This window comes from Crinia signifera, chromosome 4, assembly GCF_055691185.1.
Source record: "Crinia signifera chromosome 4, ASM5569118v1, whole genome shotgun sequence".
Taxonomy (NCBI): Eukaryota; Metazoa; Chordata; class Amphibia; order Anura; family Myobatrachidae; genus Crinia; species Crinia signifera.
Genome location: NC_139220.1, coordinates 158667499 through 158683764, shown reverse-complemented (window position 1 = coordinate 158683764; position 16266 = coordinate 158667499). Strand labels below are relative to the sequence as shown.

The following is a 16266-nucleotide window of genomic DNA, read 5'->3' as shown; positions in this document are numbered from 1 at the left end:
GTACATGTTTTTATGTTTTTGGAAACTTCTGTAGGTATCAACACAATTTTTTGACAGCAGTGGAAGGGGAAATATGAATGTTTTATTACTATGCTTCATCATACTTAAGCCCTGTACACATGCATCGATTTTTCCCAATTTTCGATGCGATTTTGCTTATAGAAGCAAAATCGAATCAAATACTAAACGAAATCAGATGCTTTTTGTGTCACTTTCGATCTACATTCGATTCGATGCGCTCTCCCGTTTTCACAAAATCGAACAGAAAAATCTAATGTGCAGCCAAGGAAATATCTAATTCGATCTAGTAAATCGAATGTGTACAATGTACCATGAATGTCTATCAAATTTGATATAGAATTCGATAGCTAATGAAAAAGTACAGATCTAATGCCAAATCGAATGGAAAGATCTAATGCCAGATCTAATAGAAAATCAAATCTAACATTGAATCAAAAGCAAATCTATGTGTGTGTACAGGGCTTAAGGCAGACAATACAAAAGGTTTTTTATCCTACATTCAGTGTCATATTCTTACCTGAATAAATGCCAATGAAGAACAAAATGCTTTGATGCTACCACTATCATAACACCGAATGCCTCCAAATAACAATTCTAAATAGCTGCTGAAGAGTTTCAGAAAAGGGGTAAAGAAGATGTCACACATCATTTAACAGAGGGTGCAATGGAATGCCACATTTTGTAACAGAAAGTTGAGTATAGCCCTCTGTTGCCACAAATAAGCTCTTGTAATCTTGCAATAACTGTTTATACAATTGTTTTAAAGAATTTTCACTGCACTACTTTATTCTGCATGCTGATATACATTTCACACCTCATCTATCTTACTGGAAGTTCTACTACAGTAAATTAATTATTCTGCTTTTCAAAATATTTGCCTGAACCTTTTCTTTTTCTTCCTCGCATTAACCAGTTTTGCCTTACTTTATCTCCATTAGCCCTTTACATCCTCATCATAATAACTATTTTACTGTACCTCTTTCAAAAAGTAACTGCTGCATCTTTTTTACTGCTATTTATACATTAACCCCACTCTTAAAATATCTCATTTTGTCTCCAAAATTAAAAACAATAAATGGCATAATTGTTGAAACTATGAATATTAATTGTATTTCTAGTGATAACTAGACCATTGCATTCACTCAATTCTACAGTCTTCATAACTGTTTTGCATGACTATTTAACCAATGCAAACTGCAATTACATATTATCTGTTCTGTATTGCTTCTGCCTTCAAACATTACAAATGTCTCTCCCATGTTACATTTTTTTTATTAATTTTAATAACTAACTCTTGTACAAATATGTTAACCCTATATATTATATATTTATTTACTTATTGTCTGTCATAACTACCCACACTGCTGCATCAACTGCTGTATATACCAATCCTTGAACATTTTGTGTATTGTCTAGTTTTGTCTGATATGCCTGCACTAAATATTTTTTCCCTTTTTCACAACATTTATATATTTGCAGTCATTAATATTCACACGTATATCTGTTTATCCCTTTCCCTAAAGTCACTCACTAACAATTTCTTACCCCTTGTTTTCTTTCACATTTTCACTACAAGAATAACAATTACTTTTATCTTAAAATTACAATTAACATAATGTAACAGAAATAGACAGGTGGTAAATTAAAACAAGTTGTTCGGAGCAGTGGTGTAACTATAAATTTTGCTCCCCCCTGCCAAAAAGTTTGTGCCCCGCCCCCAGTCTCCTCTCCAGCGTGTTTCCCCAGCATGTGACGTGATGACATCACACGCATAACGGAGAAGCTGAAGCAGGATAGAGGAAGAGAAACCAGCAGACACTGCTGATTCCCTTGGCTCCGACGCATATCAGGTCGCCCCAGCATGCCCATCCTGTACACAGTAGCCAATAGCCGGCTCTGTGTACAGTCAATTGAATCAGTGGGGGGATTTGTCGTCTCTGCCATGGCCACACCAGCGCTGCAGCTGACTCGCCTCTGGTGCTCAGCCAGTGGGCAGTGGCAGGCAGCAGCATGTCAGTGCATCCAGCGGGTGCTGGCGCCCACATAGACCCCACTGTGGCTTGCTCCCCCCAAGTGGCAGCTGGCGTTGCCTTACAGTAGTTATGCCACTGGTTCTGAGGATGAAGAGGGTTAAGCAAAATACATATTAATAATACAAGGTGCCAGGCCAAGATTTCTGGAGGTGCATTCCCCTCATTTGCACCCTAGACACCTTCCTCCTTGACACAAATGCTTCTGTTGCCTCTAGGAATTACAGCACTGCTAAAAAGTGAGTGGTGGAAGGGATCATTACAAAAACAAACAAAAAATAAAACAATAAGAATTAGATGGATGAGGGGAATAACTACTGATCAAAAGGCAAAGCATAATGGGCCTCATTTATAACTGAATACATGCGTGCAATAAAAAGCATTGTTGTCTGTCTGTCTGTTTTTGGACCTACAGTAATCATCAGTAGGGGTATGAATGCCTGCCAGAACCATAGAATTCCTGTTAGTAATCAATTCTGAATTATTCTTTTTGGTCACAATCAGCGGAACCTCCTACCTTTTTGTAGGTAGGATGACTCCCACTATCCACGTTGGTGAGGAGACTTCTGTGTCCTAGGTTCCTGCACATGTACAATGGAGCTGGTAGGTGTCAGGCCTCAGCACATGCACAAAAAACGCTGTTTTAATGTGTATGTGCAAACCCCATCATCAATGGACTTCATCGGCTGTAGCCCAGAGAAGCTGGTTAGGGCTAACAACAAGGCAGGGGGTGGCTTCTAACAGGAATTTATCTGCCTAATGCAGCCCAGTCTGGCAGTCTGGCAGTCCCAGAGGGAGTCAACACCACCCAATGGGACCTCTTTTCATGTGGGTGACTTCATGTGGGTGACTTCCAATAGCAAATCCACTAGTTCACAATCTTATAATGTAAAAAAACCCGATGTATAATAACTTAATATGGTTAAATAAACAATATATTCTAAATTTTGTAATCTACAGTATATTGTATTGATAACCTCCCTACATCCCTTATACACTTATAGCTGACAACCTTATAAACTCCTGGGATAAGACAACCAAAATAATTGCATTAAATACTGCCATTAATAACTGTAGATGTGAAGATATAAAGTGCATTTCATTTTTTACAAGTGCAGCCACTGCATTTTTTCTTGGCTTTTTAATGCAAGTAACTGCACAGGAGCAACCTCTGTGTATGACCATTTGTGGAATTATGACTACTTATTTGAATTGCACAATATTGGATTTCATTTTGTATGTCAAACCCCCAGGTTGCATTCTGCATGGAACACCAAGATTTTCTCAATTAATCCCTTCCCAAAAATTAAAACCTTTGCACGTCTTGTAAACACTAATCCATATGTTTTTGTAACAATATATTTCTAATGTCCATTTATGTGTTATCGAAAAACTGCCATCTGCTGGCAGCAAGAGAAAATACATCTCTTTCTCTGTCACACATGCACAAACACAGAGGCAATTACAAGGTAGCATACTAGCTTTTGACGCATTTGTTTGCTTACTAGTTATTAAATACGTTTCTATAGTCTATCCAGGGCATTCCCCTTTTGAAAGTATTAAAGCTACCTTGAAATAAAAGGTTCAATCAGTATCCCAAACTGCTGCCAACACAACTTGTTCTTGAGTCTCCTGGTAACAATGATAAAGTGGCACATTTGAAGTTTGTTCAAAAATGTTCCGAACTGCAAAGACTTTTAATAATAAAAAAATGAATGTTATTAATTGACTAAAATAAAATATTTACTATATTTAATGTATTTTTTAATGCTTTGTGTTCAGTGTTTGATCCTATTTCCTACTCTTGTGGTCCTTATTGAGGTGATTATGGAAAGGGGATTCAAAAGCCACAGAATCAATTTGTGAAAGGCTTTCTTCACCATAGAGAGAACATTGGACAGTGCTTTTTGTGTTGACAGTTTTAATATCTGTAGATCATTTTTGAAAGGAATATTCCAGTATGTATGGCAGATTAAATGTTCTGGTTTATAATGGTTTAAATTTATGATTTCATGACTTATGTGCAAATCACATAGAAGAAGTACAGCTTGGACACACTTTTTTAAACTAGTTTCATCTTTGAAATGCAACACAATAACAGAATCAGCTTGAACAATTTAGATTAGTTCTGCAACCTGAGCCTTAAAAATATTATTTTGTATTTCTCGCTGAATGAAAATATTTCCTTTAACAAAGAACCAGAAATATTTTTTGATGTTTGTCAGTGAAGCAAGGATATATTACTTTTAGTGCCTAAATATATAAACAATAATAAAACCTTAACCTTGTATAGGTGGAACTACATTTTATTACACTGCAAGAGAATTAAAGAGATATATGTCTAACATGTTCAATGTAATGACATCTGACACATGGTCTTGTCATGATTATTGCCTGAAAATAGAATGCCAATGTATTCATAAAATGGTCTTTTCTCATCAATTGTCCCATTGTAGAACAGCCAGGATGGTCTGTGAAATAATTGAAAAATTGTTGGATAGCTTGATACATTTTCAGTGGTTCTCTCACTTGCTACCACATGGCTCCAGTTGTGAGACAATTGTGAGACTAAAGGTGCCCATACACTAGTAAGATTTATCTTCAGATCTGGCTGGTTGGAACAAAAACCTGGTTATGGATGATTGACAGTTTGTCAGTTTTCCAGCATTTCCAAGAAAATGGTCAACTGTCATTTGCTCTCATCCATAACCATGTTTTTGTTCCAACCAGACAGATCTGAAGATAAATCTGCATGTGTATGGCCACCCTTACCTTGGAGCACAGAAACAAATGATGACTTCGGAGATGTTCTCCTCACCCATTAGGTGGTAGTGCAACTTCAAAATACATTATTGCACTTACAGTACATTGTTGTGTGCCAATTTGTTATAATGTAAATATGTGTATTTAATTAGCATTTCAATATTTGCCATATTGTCATTTTACATATAATTTTGAAATGCTCTGTATTTGTGCTCTTAAGGACTTCAGGGATCTATTTATAAAATATATAAGCAGATGTTCTGATTGATTCAACCCATATAATGCCAAATACAAGAAATACATTAAAAAGGGCTGGATGTTGTGTCCTGCTGCTTAGGAGAATAATTGATTTCCTAAAACGTTCCAATCGATTAAAGTGATAGTTCGCTGAACACTCCAAACCTATTTCTGAAAGCATTTTTTGATATCTGTAAGAATTTTCTCAGATTTATAACAGGCTAGAGCTTCCGGTGGCTAGCAGGGAAAGCGGTGGTGGAACAGCTATTGTAGATATCCTACATTAACTATCTAGCTGGACTTCGGTAAATAAAAAACTATTCTTGAAATTAAACATTTTTTACAAAAGTAAAAATATCTTGGAAAAAAATATATAATTTCTATTTTACAAATTTTATGAATTCATTTAATTTCTACAAATGTGTAAAAAGAATCCCATGTGCTGGCTTTGAGTTCTACTACACTACTTCTGGTGGCAAGCCAGCTCACTTATATTGTACTCAGTGGGCCAAAGACTTGAATGCAGATGAGACATCTTAACCGTATCACACTACACTGAAAGGAAGGTGAGTATTGCTCAACTTCCCCTGAAAACTTATAATTATACATTGCTGTGAGAATAGATTTTCTATTGCTACAATGCACCATTAAAAATAGACTGCTCAATGCCAGATGTGGTTTATTTCTATTTTGTAATACATTTTTTTAGCAAGTCAGTTCACAAATATATTTGAAGAAGGCCAACTAAAAAGCTTGTTTAAATGAAAAGTCACTATGGGGTTTATTCTAGTTCATTCTTTCTGACAAAATCCTTCTTAGATGGACAAAACCATGTGCACTGCAGGGGGGCAGATGTAACATGTGCAGAGAGAATTAGATTTGGGTGAGTTATTTTGTTTCTGTGGTACTCTTTACCTAGCACGGCGCCCACGATTTTGATCGTGGGCATCGCAGGTAAAAAAATCGCGGGCATCGCGGCCATTGAATGCACTAAAAATCGGGTGCGACACGACCGACGCGATGCCCGCGATTTCCCATAGGGAACAATGTTAATGCCCCACCCACAGTGCACATGGTTTTGTCCATCTAAGAAGGATTTTGTCAGAAAGAATGGACTAGAATAACCCCCTATGTTCTATGTTTGTTAAATTTGTTAATCTTTGGAAAAATAATTGTTTTAAAGTTTGAATTGTTTTTCAGATAAACCTTAACAATGTTAGGGTAAATTGACTTAGATGGGACTTCTATTGAAGATGGAATTATGCCCATTGCAACCACTTAGATTCTACATCTTATATATTTAGTACCATCTAGAATATAATAGATATAATGTTATTAGTTGCTATGAGCAACGTCCCATATTCAATTGAACTCTCATATTAGTAAATTTACCCCATAATCTGTTGAGAACTTTATCATGAAGGATTGCATGGAGTTATAATGTCAACATTCAGTATGATGACATGGTCTGAATGTAGACAATGGGCAGAATACTGTCACCATGGTCATGTCAAAATTTTCTAATGGCAACATGCAGAATGTCAACAGTCCATTTTAGTATTAGGGTTAGGTTGCATTTACAGTTAGGGTTAGTCTGCAGTTATGGTTAGGATTAGGATGAAGTTAGTTATAGAGCTAGGCTGAATAAATGGCTAGGGCTAAAATGACCTTAAAATGCTATTTTGGGATACCAATTGACATTTAAAATGGAAATGTCGCATTATATAAGCATCTACATTGTACATGTTAACTTTTGACATGGTGACATAACATTCAAGATGATTTTCCGATGTTAACATTCTGAATGTCAACATTTTGTATCAAAACTATGAAAGGCTTCTCTACAAAACTCATGTTTAGTGAGGGTATGTGTCATAGGTTTGACATAGAAAAAGTTGACAATCAAGAGAATGATCAATAAATCGTCGTTAGGCAAAAGGTCAACACATGGAAAATGTCAACCTTTTTCATGCTGACCTTTTCCATGCCGATCTGTTGTCCATGTTGACCTTTTGAATGTCAACCTTTTTCATGTTGCGACCTTTTAACTGTCGACCATTAATGGTTGACTTATTGACCGTTGACTTATTGCTTGTCGACCTGTCGACAGCATCAAGTTAATTGATATCCTGAAAAATGTTTTCTAACTGCCCCTGTTATTAATGTTATGTTTTTAGATTGTTGTCTTTAGCAGTCCCACTCAATGATAATTTGTCCATTTAAATTATATACTGGACTAAATAAAAGCCTTGTGTGACCGCATAGATTGGCAATAGTGTAAAGGCCCATATACACTAGAAAATTATCTTTCCAATTTGGCTGGTTGGAATGAAAATCTGGAAATTTTTGGGAGCAAATGACAATTGACCATTTGCTCCTAAACATGGAAAACAGACACAAATTGGTCCTACAGACAAATTGGCCATACGCACTAGAATATATGAAAGACAAAACATATTGGTGAACAATTTCCATTGAGCTGATCATGAAAGATATTGTGCATCCACACTGAACGTTGGGTGCTTGAGCAATATTGGCAGATTGACCTGTCTGGAAGATGTCAATATCTTTTAACAATGAGCCTGGGGGCACATTGTTAAAGATATTAGGCATACACAATAGAATAAATTCTAGAGGTTGGTATATTGCGCTCTACCTGGGGACCGGTGGGTTGGGGCGGGGCTTGGAGAGGAATGGGATGGGTTGGTGCTGCAAGTCCAGGGATTGTCCACAACCCTTGGGTACCTGGAATTTTTAGGGGGGTGGACTGCGCAGTCTACATGGGGTTACAGTGGGGTGTAGTTGTGTGGGTGCTTTATGTGGAATGGAAACTTGTACACTTGTTGTGGTCAAATATAAAGGTTTTATTTGAATTGAAATTACAGTAAATGGGGATGCCTCAAATGGGGAAAGGTTAAAGTTTGTGGGGGTTCGATTCTGCTGTTTCCACAGTTTGGCGACCACACTGTCACACTGGGGAGACCTAGGAGAGGGGAAAGGGAGGTCCTTTTGGGAGCCCTTTATCATAGGATCCTCATTGGAGTTCTCCCCAAAGTGGCTCATATTGAGGTCAGGAGACTGAAATGGCCACTCCAGAATCTTTACTTTTTTCTGCTGTAGACAATGACAGGTCGACTTGGCCTTGTGTTTTGGATCATTGTCATGTTGGAATGTCAAAGTACGTCCCATGTGCAGCTTCCGGGCTGATGAGTGCAAATTTTCCTCCAGTATTTTCTGATAACATGCTGCATTCATCTTGCCATAAATTTTCACCAAGTGTCCAGTGCCTTTGTAGCTCACACATCCCCAAAACATCAGTGATGCACCTCCGTGTTTCACAGTAGGAATGGTGTACCTTTCATCATAGGCCTTGTTGACTCCTCTCCAAATGTAACGTTTATGGTTGTGGCCAAAAAGTTAAATTTTGGTCTCATCACTCCAGATATTTTGAAGCTTGTATCTGTGCTGTTTGGAGTGTTGTAAGTGGAATGCTTTGTAGCATTTGCATAGTAATGGCTTTCTTCTGGCAACTCGACCATGCAGCCAATTTTTCGTCAAATGCCTCCTTATTGTGCATCTTGAAACAACCACACCATTTTTCCTGTATTTCAGCTGAAGTTATTTGTGGATATTTCTTTGCATCCCAAACAATTTTCCTGGCAGTTGTGGCTGAAATTTTTATTGGTCTACCTGACCGTGATTTGGTTTCCACAGAATCCTTCATTTTCCACTTCTTAATTAGAGTTTGAACACTGCTGATTGGCATTCTCAATTTCTTGGATATCGTTTTATATCCCTTTCCTGTTTGTGTCAACTTGTGTGCATTTTATGAGGTCAAAATCTCCAGGGTATGTAAACTTTTGATCAGGGTCATTTGGGGAGTTTCTGTTGTCATTATGATTTAAAAAGAGTAAACACAGTTGTTTGACAATAAATGGCTTCACCCAACCACTAACCAACCATGAGTGAAATAAAAGTTTGTGAGTTATCATTCCTATTCTCTGACAAATGGGCAGAATATCGAAAATTCTGCTAGGGTATGAAAAGTTATGAGCACAACTGTATGCGGTTTGCGTATATACACACATTTTATTGTCAAGATAACCTGCATGAACCAGAAATGTTGCTAATACAGGCTGCCAATGTATCGTTCATGGTTCCGATGGTTTTTCTTCCTGCTGTGGCATCTTTTAAAGTCTGTGCAGTGGGTCTGCTGCTGAGTGGTAGTGTCTGTTTCTGACTCCCAGTCTCTCCCTGCTGCGGCTACAGTCTCTGTGACATGAAGATACAGCTGCGGGCAGGCAGGGGAGCAGCTCCTCTCAGGCTGATATCACGTGGTTACACCCTGAGGGGAGAGACTCAGAGGAGCACATCAGCAGCTGTCTGCAAAGTGTGGGGAGGCAGGGGTGACCAGCCATTACTGTTGGAGCTGTCCTTCTTATTAATTTGTCCCTCTCCTTCCAGTCAGGTATAAGCTCTGCTTCCCAGACAAGGAGGAAGCTGCTGCATGTGGCAAGTGTTAATGGTGGCTAACAATGGGGTCTCCGGGACATGTGTCTAGGGTCCTGCTACTTCAGAAGGCCATCCATGTTGAAAGAAGGGACTGTAGAAAGTTATCAGTGTCCCAGCAGGGGCAGGGCTATCCGGCCTTGCTTCCTGCAGTGCAGTATAACATGGGGCATAGTAGTGATGATGGAGTATGTGTGTGTGTCTATGTAATCACATATATGCCTGTGTATATATGTGTCTGACTAAGGGCGAGATGTACTAAGCCATGAAAAGTGAGAAAATGGAGAGTTATAAACCACCAACCAATCAGCTCCTACCTGTAATTTTTCAAACACAGTTTGTGAAATGGCAGAAAGGAGCAAATTGGCTGGCTGTTTAACACTCTCCATTTTATAATTTTTCAAGCTTAGTACATCTGGCCCTAACTGTACAATATATATATATATATATAAGAACGGTAGTAGACCGGCACTCACGTTTGCGCTGCGGCGCTAATTAATGCTATACTTGGCTGGGTGCCCTCACTGGAGAAGTTTCACAGGTCGGTGGGGTGGTGCGGCACTCTCAGCAAATGAAGACTCGGTACACTGGTATCAGGTGCAACGTTTCAATGCCTTTATTTTGGCATTTTCGTCAGGCTTGACGAAAATGCCAAAATAAAGGCATTGAAACGTTGCACCTGATACCAGTGTACCGAGTCTTCATTTGCTGAGAGTGCCGCACCCCCCCACCGACCTATATATATATATATATATATATATATATATATATATATATATATATATATATATATATATATATATATATATCCAAAAGAAGCAGCACTCAGGAGGCAGTATGTATAATGAGTACAAGAGTACAAGTCTGTATTAAAACACGAGCTTTTGGGGTGTGACCCCCTTTATCAAGTACAGACAACAATGAACAAACAAACAGGGTATAAATACCTTATCCAGGGTGGTGTGGAACTGACATACCACCCTGGATAAGGTATTTATACCCTGTTTGTTCATTGTAAACATTGCTTCTAATGGAAATCCTAATGAATTGAAACGTTAAGCTATTTGGGCTCAGTCTGAGTATCTTTACTTACCGGTGAGTGCCGCCAACGATCTTCACTTATCTATACATATGCCAAGGATTCACTCGGGGCCAATTTAATCTACAGTATATAGGGGTGAGTGCCGAACCTCCTGAATTATATATATATATGTTGGGGTGCAAAGATCTAGTGGCGGTTGCGGTAGGAGGGGAGGTGTTGGGTTCCGGGAGCCGTGCCTCTGCTCTGTCTTTCTGTGCTGTCACATACTGCTGCTCCCAGCACTATGGAGTCTGAAGGGCCGGCTCAGGGATGGTTCAGATTCACCTCCACCTCCATCATGTCCTTCTCCATGTGCTGTGATCTGCCTGCACAGAGCAGCCTCGGAGGACACCCAGCCCTTAGCAGAAAGAGCTTCCTTGGAGTAGCATCATTCATAACAGCACCTATATGGTAAGACAGCATTACTTGTTTTAAACTATAGTGCTACACTGATGTTTCCTGTATGAGGGCACCTTTCCCCAGCAAGGAAAAGGGGGAGTCTATGTGGAGGGAAATCCACTTTAGGGACATGTGCAGGGCGAGTGGTGGCTGCCGGAGGCTGTGAATAAGATGGGGGAGCAGTGTGGATCCATTGAAGGGTGGCGGCGGGCTCCGTCAGAATGGGGTGCGTGAGTACTCTGATGAAGGAATAAATCATTCCGAAACTGTTAGCACCTTAAGCTTGTTGCGGTGTGAGCTTTCTTACCTGGATTACTAATCCCCTTATTGAGTGCCGTCTACGCCGTCCACTTTGCTGCATATTTGTTTGAAAGGCACCAGGGGTCATTGTCCTTACGCTCTATGGAGTGCCGGTTATATCTCCAGAATATATATATGTATATATATATATATATATATATATATAACAACATAGGTGAACCGGCACTCCAACCTTAAAACAGATACCTGCCCCGGTGCTTGCATAAGCCACAGATTGGCGAATACAATACACTTTGAGGTGCCACATGAACGGGTTCCACTTCAATTGCTGTAAATTTTATTTATTGAATAAAATCTTTCTTGCTGTAAACATTAAACATCGGACCAGGGCCGGCGCTCCCCATTTAGCAGCTCCTGCAAAGCAGGGAGGCGCCATGCTGAAAAGGCGCAGCTAAAGCTGCCTCAGCCCTCCCTTTCACTGCCTCCTGCACACCGCCCACAGCGCCTGTCTGACAGTGGGCAGGCGCAGTATAAAGAGCTGCTCCCTGCACTGCGAGTGCACACAGCCTGCACGCCGCCCGCAGTGCCTGTCTGACAGCGGGCGGCAGTTTGGAGAGGCTTAGCAGCTCCCTGCACCACGCACACACTGTCATCCTCCTGCTACCTGCCCCCCTCTTCCTCACGGACAGGTGCACTGAGGCATGTAGCACTGTCTGTGAATGCCTGGATGACAGGTCATGTCCGTATCCGCCCCCTACCCATTGCTCCCTGCGACTGTCAGCTGTCAATCAAATGACGAACAGGCAGCAGCGCCGCCTCCCCTTCCTTCCCTCTTCTCAGTGTGCTCTGCCAGTGCCACTGCCAGTCCTCAACACATTGCCCCCTCTATCTCCTCCCCTCTTCTTCCAATAGCTGCAATAGCAGCGTGCAATGCGATATGCGCTCCTGCAGGCATCGCATAGTACAAAAAATATGTGCTGCACATACTTTTTGTACCACTTTCAGATCGCATCGCACACACATTGCACGCATGCCGTGTGATGCGATCTAGCCCATAACGGTTCCAATTCTCACAGCGTGTATGAGCACCTTTAGTGCCTGCAACATTTTGCGGACACAGCACTGAGATGGTGTATGCATACATGTACACGCACCCGAGATCCTCCAAAGGATCGCATGTTGCATATGCTCCCACAATCGGGCTGCAGCATGTTGCAATGGCAATGTGAAAGGGCACAAAATGTATGGTTTGCAGGAGGGCGCCGGACACCCTAGCACTGGCCCTGCATCGGACAACTGGGAGGTTCATTCATATTTTATTTTCCTGGTATCCAATTACTGTAGTTCTCCTGTAAAATATAAATTTTCATGCAAAAATACACAGGTTCAGTGAAAACCAGCGCGTTTTCGGGATTTTGCTTTGCCAACCTGAGTTAGGTCAAACAAAGTCCCAGATAATCCACAACTTGTATCATCTTATTGTGACTAGCAATTGCTTGTGATTAATGATGCATTGAACAATTTATGATTTTTAAATTAGTTCTATTCAATTTTTTTATGTATTACATTTATTGTATTCTTGCATGTTTATTAAAATCAAGCAAATTGTGACAATTGTATTTTTAAAATAATAATAATAATTATTAGTAGTAACAGTAGTAGTAGTGATATGATTATTTTAATATACCGTACTTATGATTATTTTTATTACCTTTATTATTGGTATTTAGCATAATCAACATTATCATAATCATACTTGTTTACAGTATATTAATTATCAGTTTAGGACCAGCTTAATGTGTACACATTTACATTATTTTCTAGGGAGTGCAGGAACACCAGTCACTTACAATGAAAATGGAGATGCCCCAGGACGCTATGATATATACCAATACCAAATAATAAACAAGACAGCAGAATACAAAGTTATTGGACATTGGACAAATCAATTACACCTCAATGTAAGTAGCAAACCTTTATACAGCAACTATTACTACTCTGATATTATGAATACATACTTTTGGGTCATGATAACAGATATTGTTTAATATGGTTTAACCCCCATACACATTGGGCGATATAATGAGCAATATCATTAATTTTGACCCTTCCGAACTATGGGCCTTATTTTGGTTCACTCTTTCTGACAAAATACTTCTTAGATGGACAAAACCATGTGCACTGCAGGGGGGGCAGATGTAACATGTGCAGAGAGAATTAGATTTGGGTGAGTTATTTTGTTTCTGTGCAGGGAAAATACTGGCTGCTTGATTTTTACACTTCAATATAGATCTCACTTTGAAGTAAAACCCCACCCAAATCTAACTCTGTCTGCACATTTTGCATATGCTCCCCTGCAGTGCATATGGTTTTGTCCATCTAAGAAGGATTTTGTCAAAAAGAGTGAACCAAAATAAGGCCCTATATCATTTATTACATAGCCAAGTGTGTATGCTAATGCCAACAAACGATGCACACTTCCGTGGGTCATTTACAACCCCCTCCATTGTAGGTGCATGTACAGATGAGGGAGTGCATCAATAACACATTCTGCAGAATAATCCCCGCTCCTACAGCCTGCATCGGCAAGCGTGTATGCACTTATCCTACAGCTAAACCCAAACTCCCTTCGAAGTACATCCTTCTGCAGCCTAACGCAAACCTTCTCCCCACCCAACAGCCTAATTGGTGTTCCATGTTGCTTGAAAAATATTGGTTTCAAATTTGCTGTTGTGTGACCTCTGTTTGACTGATGCCTCATTTACTGACTATTTCTAAGTATCTACCTGCTAAGACTCATTAACTGAATTGTATTGCTCTCTTTTGTCCATTGATCAAACCTGTCCCTGACCATCCTGATCGTGTTCGTCTACCCTGTCCAATCTTTAAGTTGCTCAATTGTGCGACTGTTTCACACCGCCCGATCTCATTCATTAGTTAGCCACTCTGCACTACTAGGATTTAAATCCAGATGGCATTTGTATACCAGTGAATGGCTGTAAAGGTACTGTAGCTGCTATTGGTGAATAATTCCCTGTTTAAGGTCTGCAAAGTAGCTATCAATATCCATGCAGTGATAAATTCATAACAGAGGGGTGAATAGATTTCCATCATCTATCTTACTCTATTTGCTTTGATTAGATGTATAAAGATAAACATACAGTACAGACATCCACATACATTATTGTTGCAGGTGCGCAAACACTCTCTGTGTGCCAGTTCTTTTGAGATTCTGCTAGCAGTTGGTTTTTTTATCTCTGTATTTTCATCTTAATTGTGGCTAGAATGCACCAGGAAGAGTGGTGATTTATTTGATACTGGTGTTATGGCCCGTCCTACAAGTTTATGCTTATGCAATTCTCAAAAGTTTTGAAAATGGTTTTCATTTAATGGTCCATTACAGGCCTTTAACCCCTTCTGTGGTATGCCCAATAATCTCTCGGGCTGAGCTGCAGGAGTAGGCTCTCCCAAGAAATTCCCATGCATGCCACTGTAAAGAAAGGATGCGGCAGTGGTGCCTCCAGCAGTTCATCGCCATCCCCCTGTCACTGATCCCCCTCATTGCCATTCATCCACATCAATTCCCCCGATCCTGCTCATTACCACTCAGAAAGGATCAGGGCCACTTGGGGACGATTATGGTCACTTGGGGAGGTTCGGCGCAGTCATTGATTCGTGTGTTTAGGCGTCCAAACCCAGGATTGCCCAAACAGAGGAACCACTGAGCATCCGAACAACCGAGCGCTCACTAGCCCCTCGAGCTAGCCCGGATTTCTCCATGCAGCCACAAAAAGCTGAAGCCAGCAGCAGCATTCCCAGGGGAGCTGGGGCTGCTGCAGAAGGCAGTGGTTGCCCCTTCTGTGTTGAGTATTTCTGGGGCAGGACAAACCTGCCCTGTTAGGTTTGTCTTGCTCCAGGAAAACCCACCACTCAAGGGGTTAAGGGTCGACTAAAGGGAGTCTGTTTATTGTGTTGTATTTAGTGCTGTCGAGCGGGAAAGGGGGGGAAGGGTGGATATTTTTTACCCAGGCCCAGGTCTGTTGGAGGGGCCCGGTTCTGCACCACCTCCCCCGCTGCAGAGACAGGGCAGTGGGAGTAGAGAGCAGAGGCTTCCGCAGTAGCACAGCCTCTCTCCCCTGCTCAGCACATGCTGGTCAGTGCCATGTGCTGATCAGGGGAGAAAGGCAGCAGCAGCCTGTTTTTTTTTTTACAGGGCTATGCCCCACCCATTGGCCACACCCCTCCCTCAACACTTGTATATCTGTGTGCAACTGAAAAGGTTTTAAAATGTATATAAAGAGCTACGATGTTGTTGCTGCTGCAGCTTTCTTCCATATCATGTCCTATTGTTCTACATACAGTATACACAACTGCACACAAATATATTGTACAAGTGTTGCATATCAAAGTATTCAGCACAGTTTCCTGGTCCTATTTGCATCACATTGAGACTAAGGCACATTTTTGCAAAAAAAAAAGATGCTCAGTGTTAGCAGATATGATAGGTGCACCATTACATTTTGGTAGGACAGTATCTATTTTTGAACACTGAGCCACAGTCACATGATTATGAAAGTGGGTTTTGGGAGGGTTTGCACTGCCACACTGTGGGGGCAGTTACAGTATCTCCATAGTATAGTATATAGCATAAATAATTAGATTTTTAATTAAACATCACCACTGGGGGAAAGGCCAAACCCCTTATTGAAACAGGCATGCCCCCCCCCCCCCCATTCATATGCCGATATCTCTGATGTATGATATGTTGTGATGTATGAAAATGGGTAAAATTAACTACAGAATCCACATAGTTTACAGTTGGCACACAAATGCGGAAATTAACAAATTTCTTTAACTGCAAATTACTAAAATGTTGGTTTAAGCTGAAGCGGCAGAATGTAAATATTTCCTTTAGTTTCAATGTACTTGATCTTTGAGCTAGCAGATGTAATTTATTACTTTAAA

The 16266-nt window shown here is 40.3% G+C and overlaps 1 protein-coding gene across 1 annotated transcript in view; it reads left to right on the top strand.

Moving 5' to 3' along the window:
- The window catches only part of GRM8 (glutamate metabotropic receptor 8), a 951427-nt gene that overhangs the window by 792862 nt on the left and 142299 nt on the right, over positions 1-16266 (top strand). Inside the window, exon 8 of the mRNA XM_083182858.1 lies at positions 13126-13262. Within this exon, the coding sequence (XP_083038984.1) occupies positions 13126-13262 (137 nt within the window). The remainder of the gene's footprint in view (positions 1-13125; positions 13263-16266) is intronic.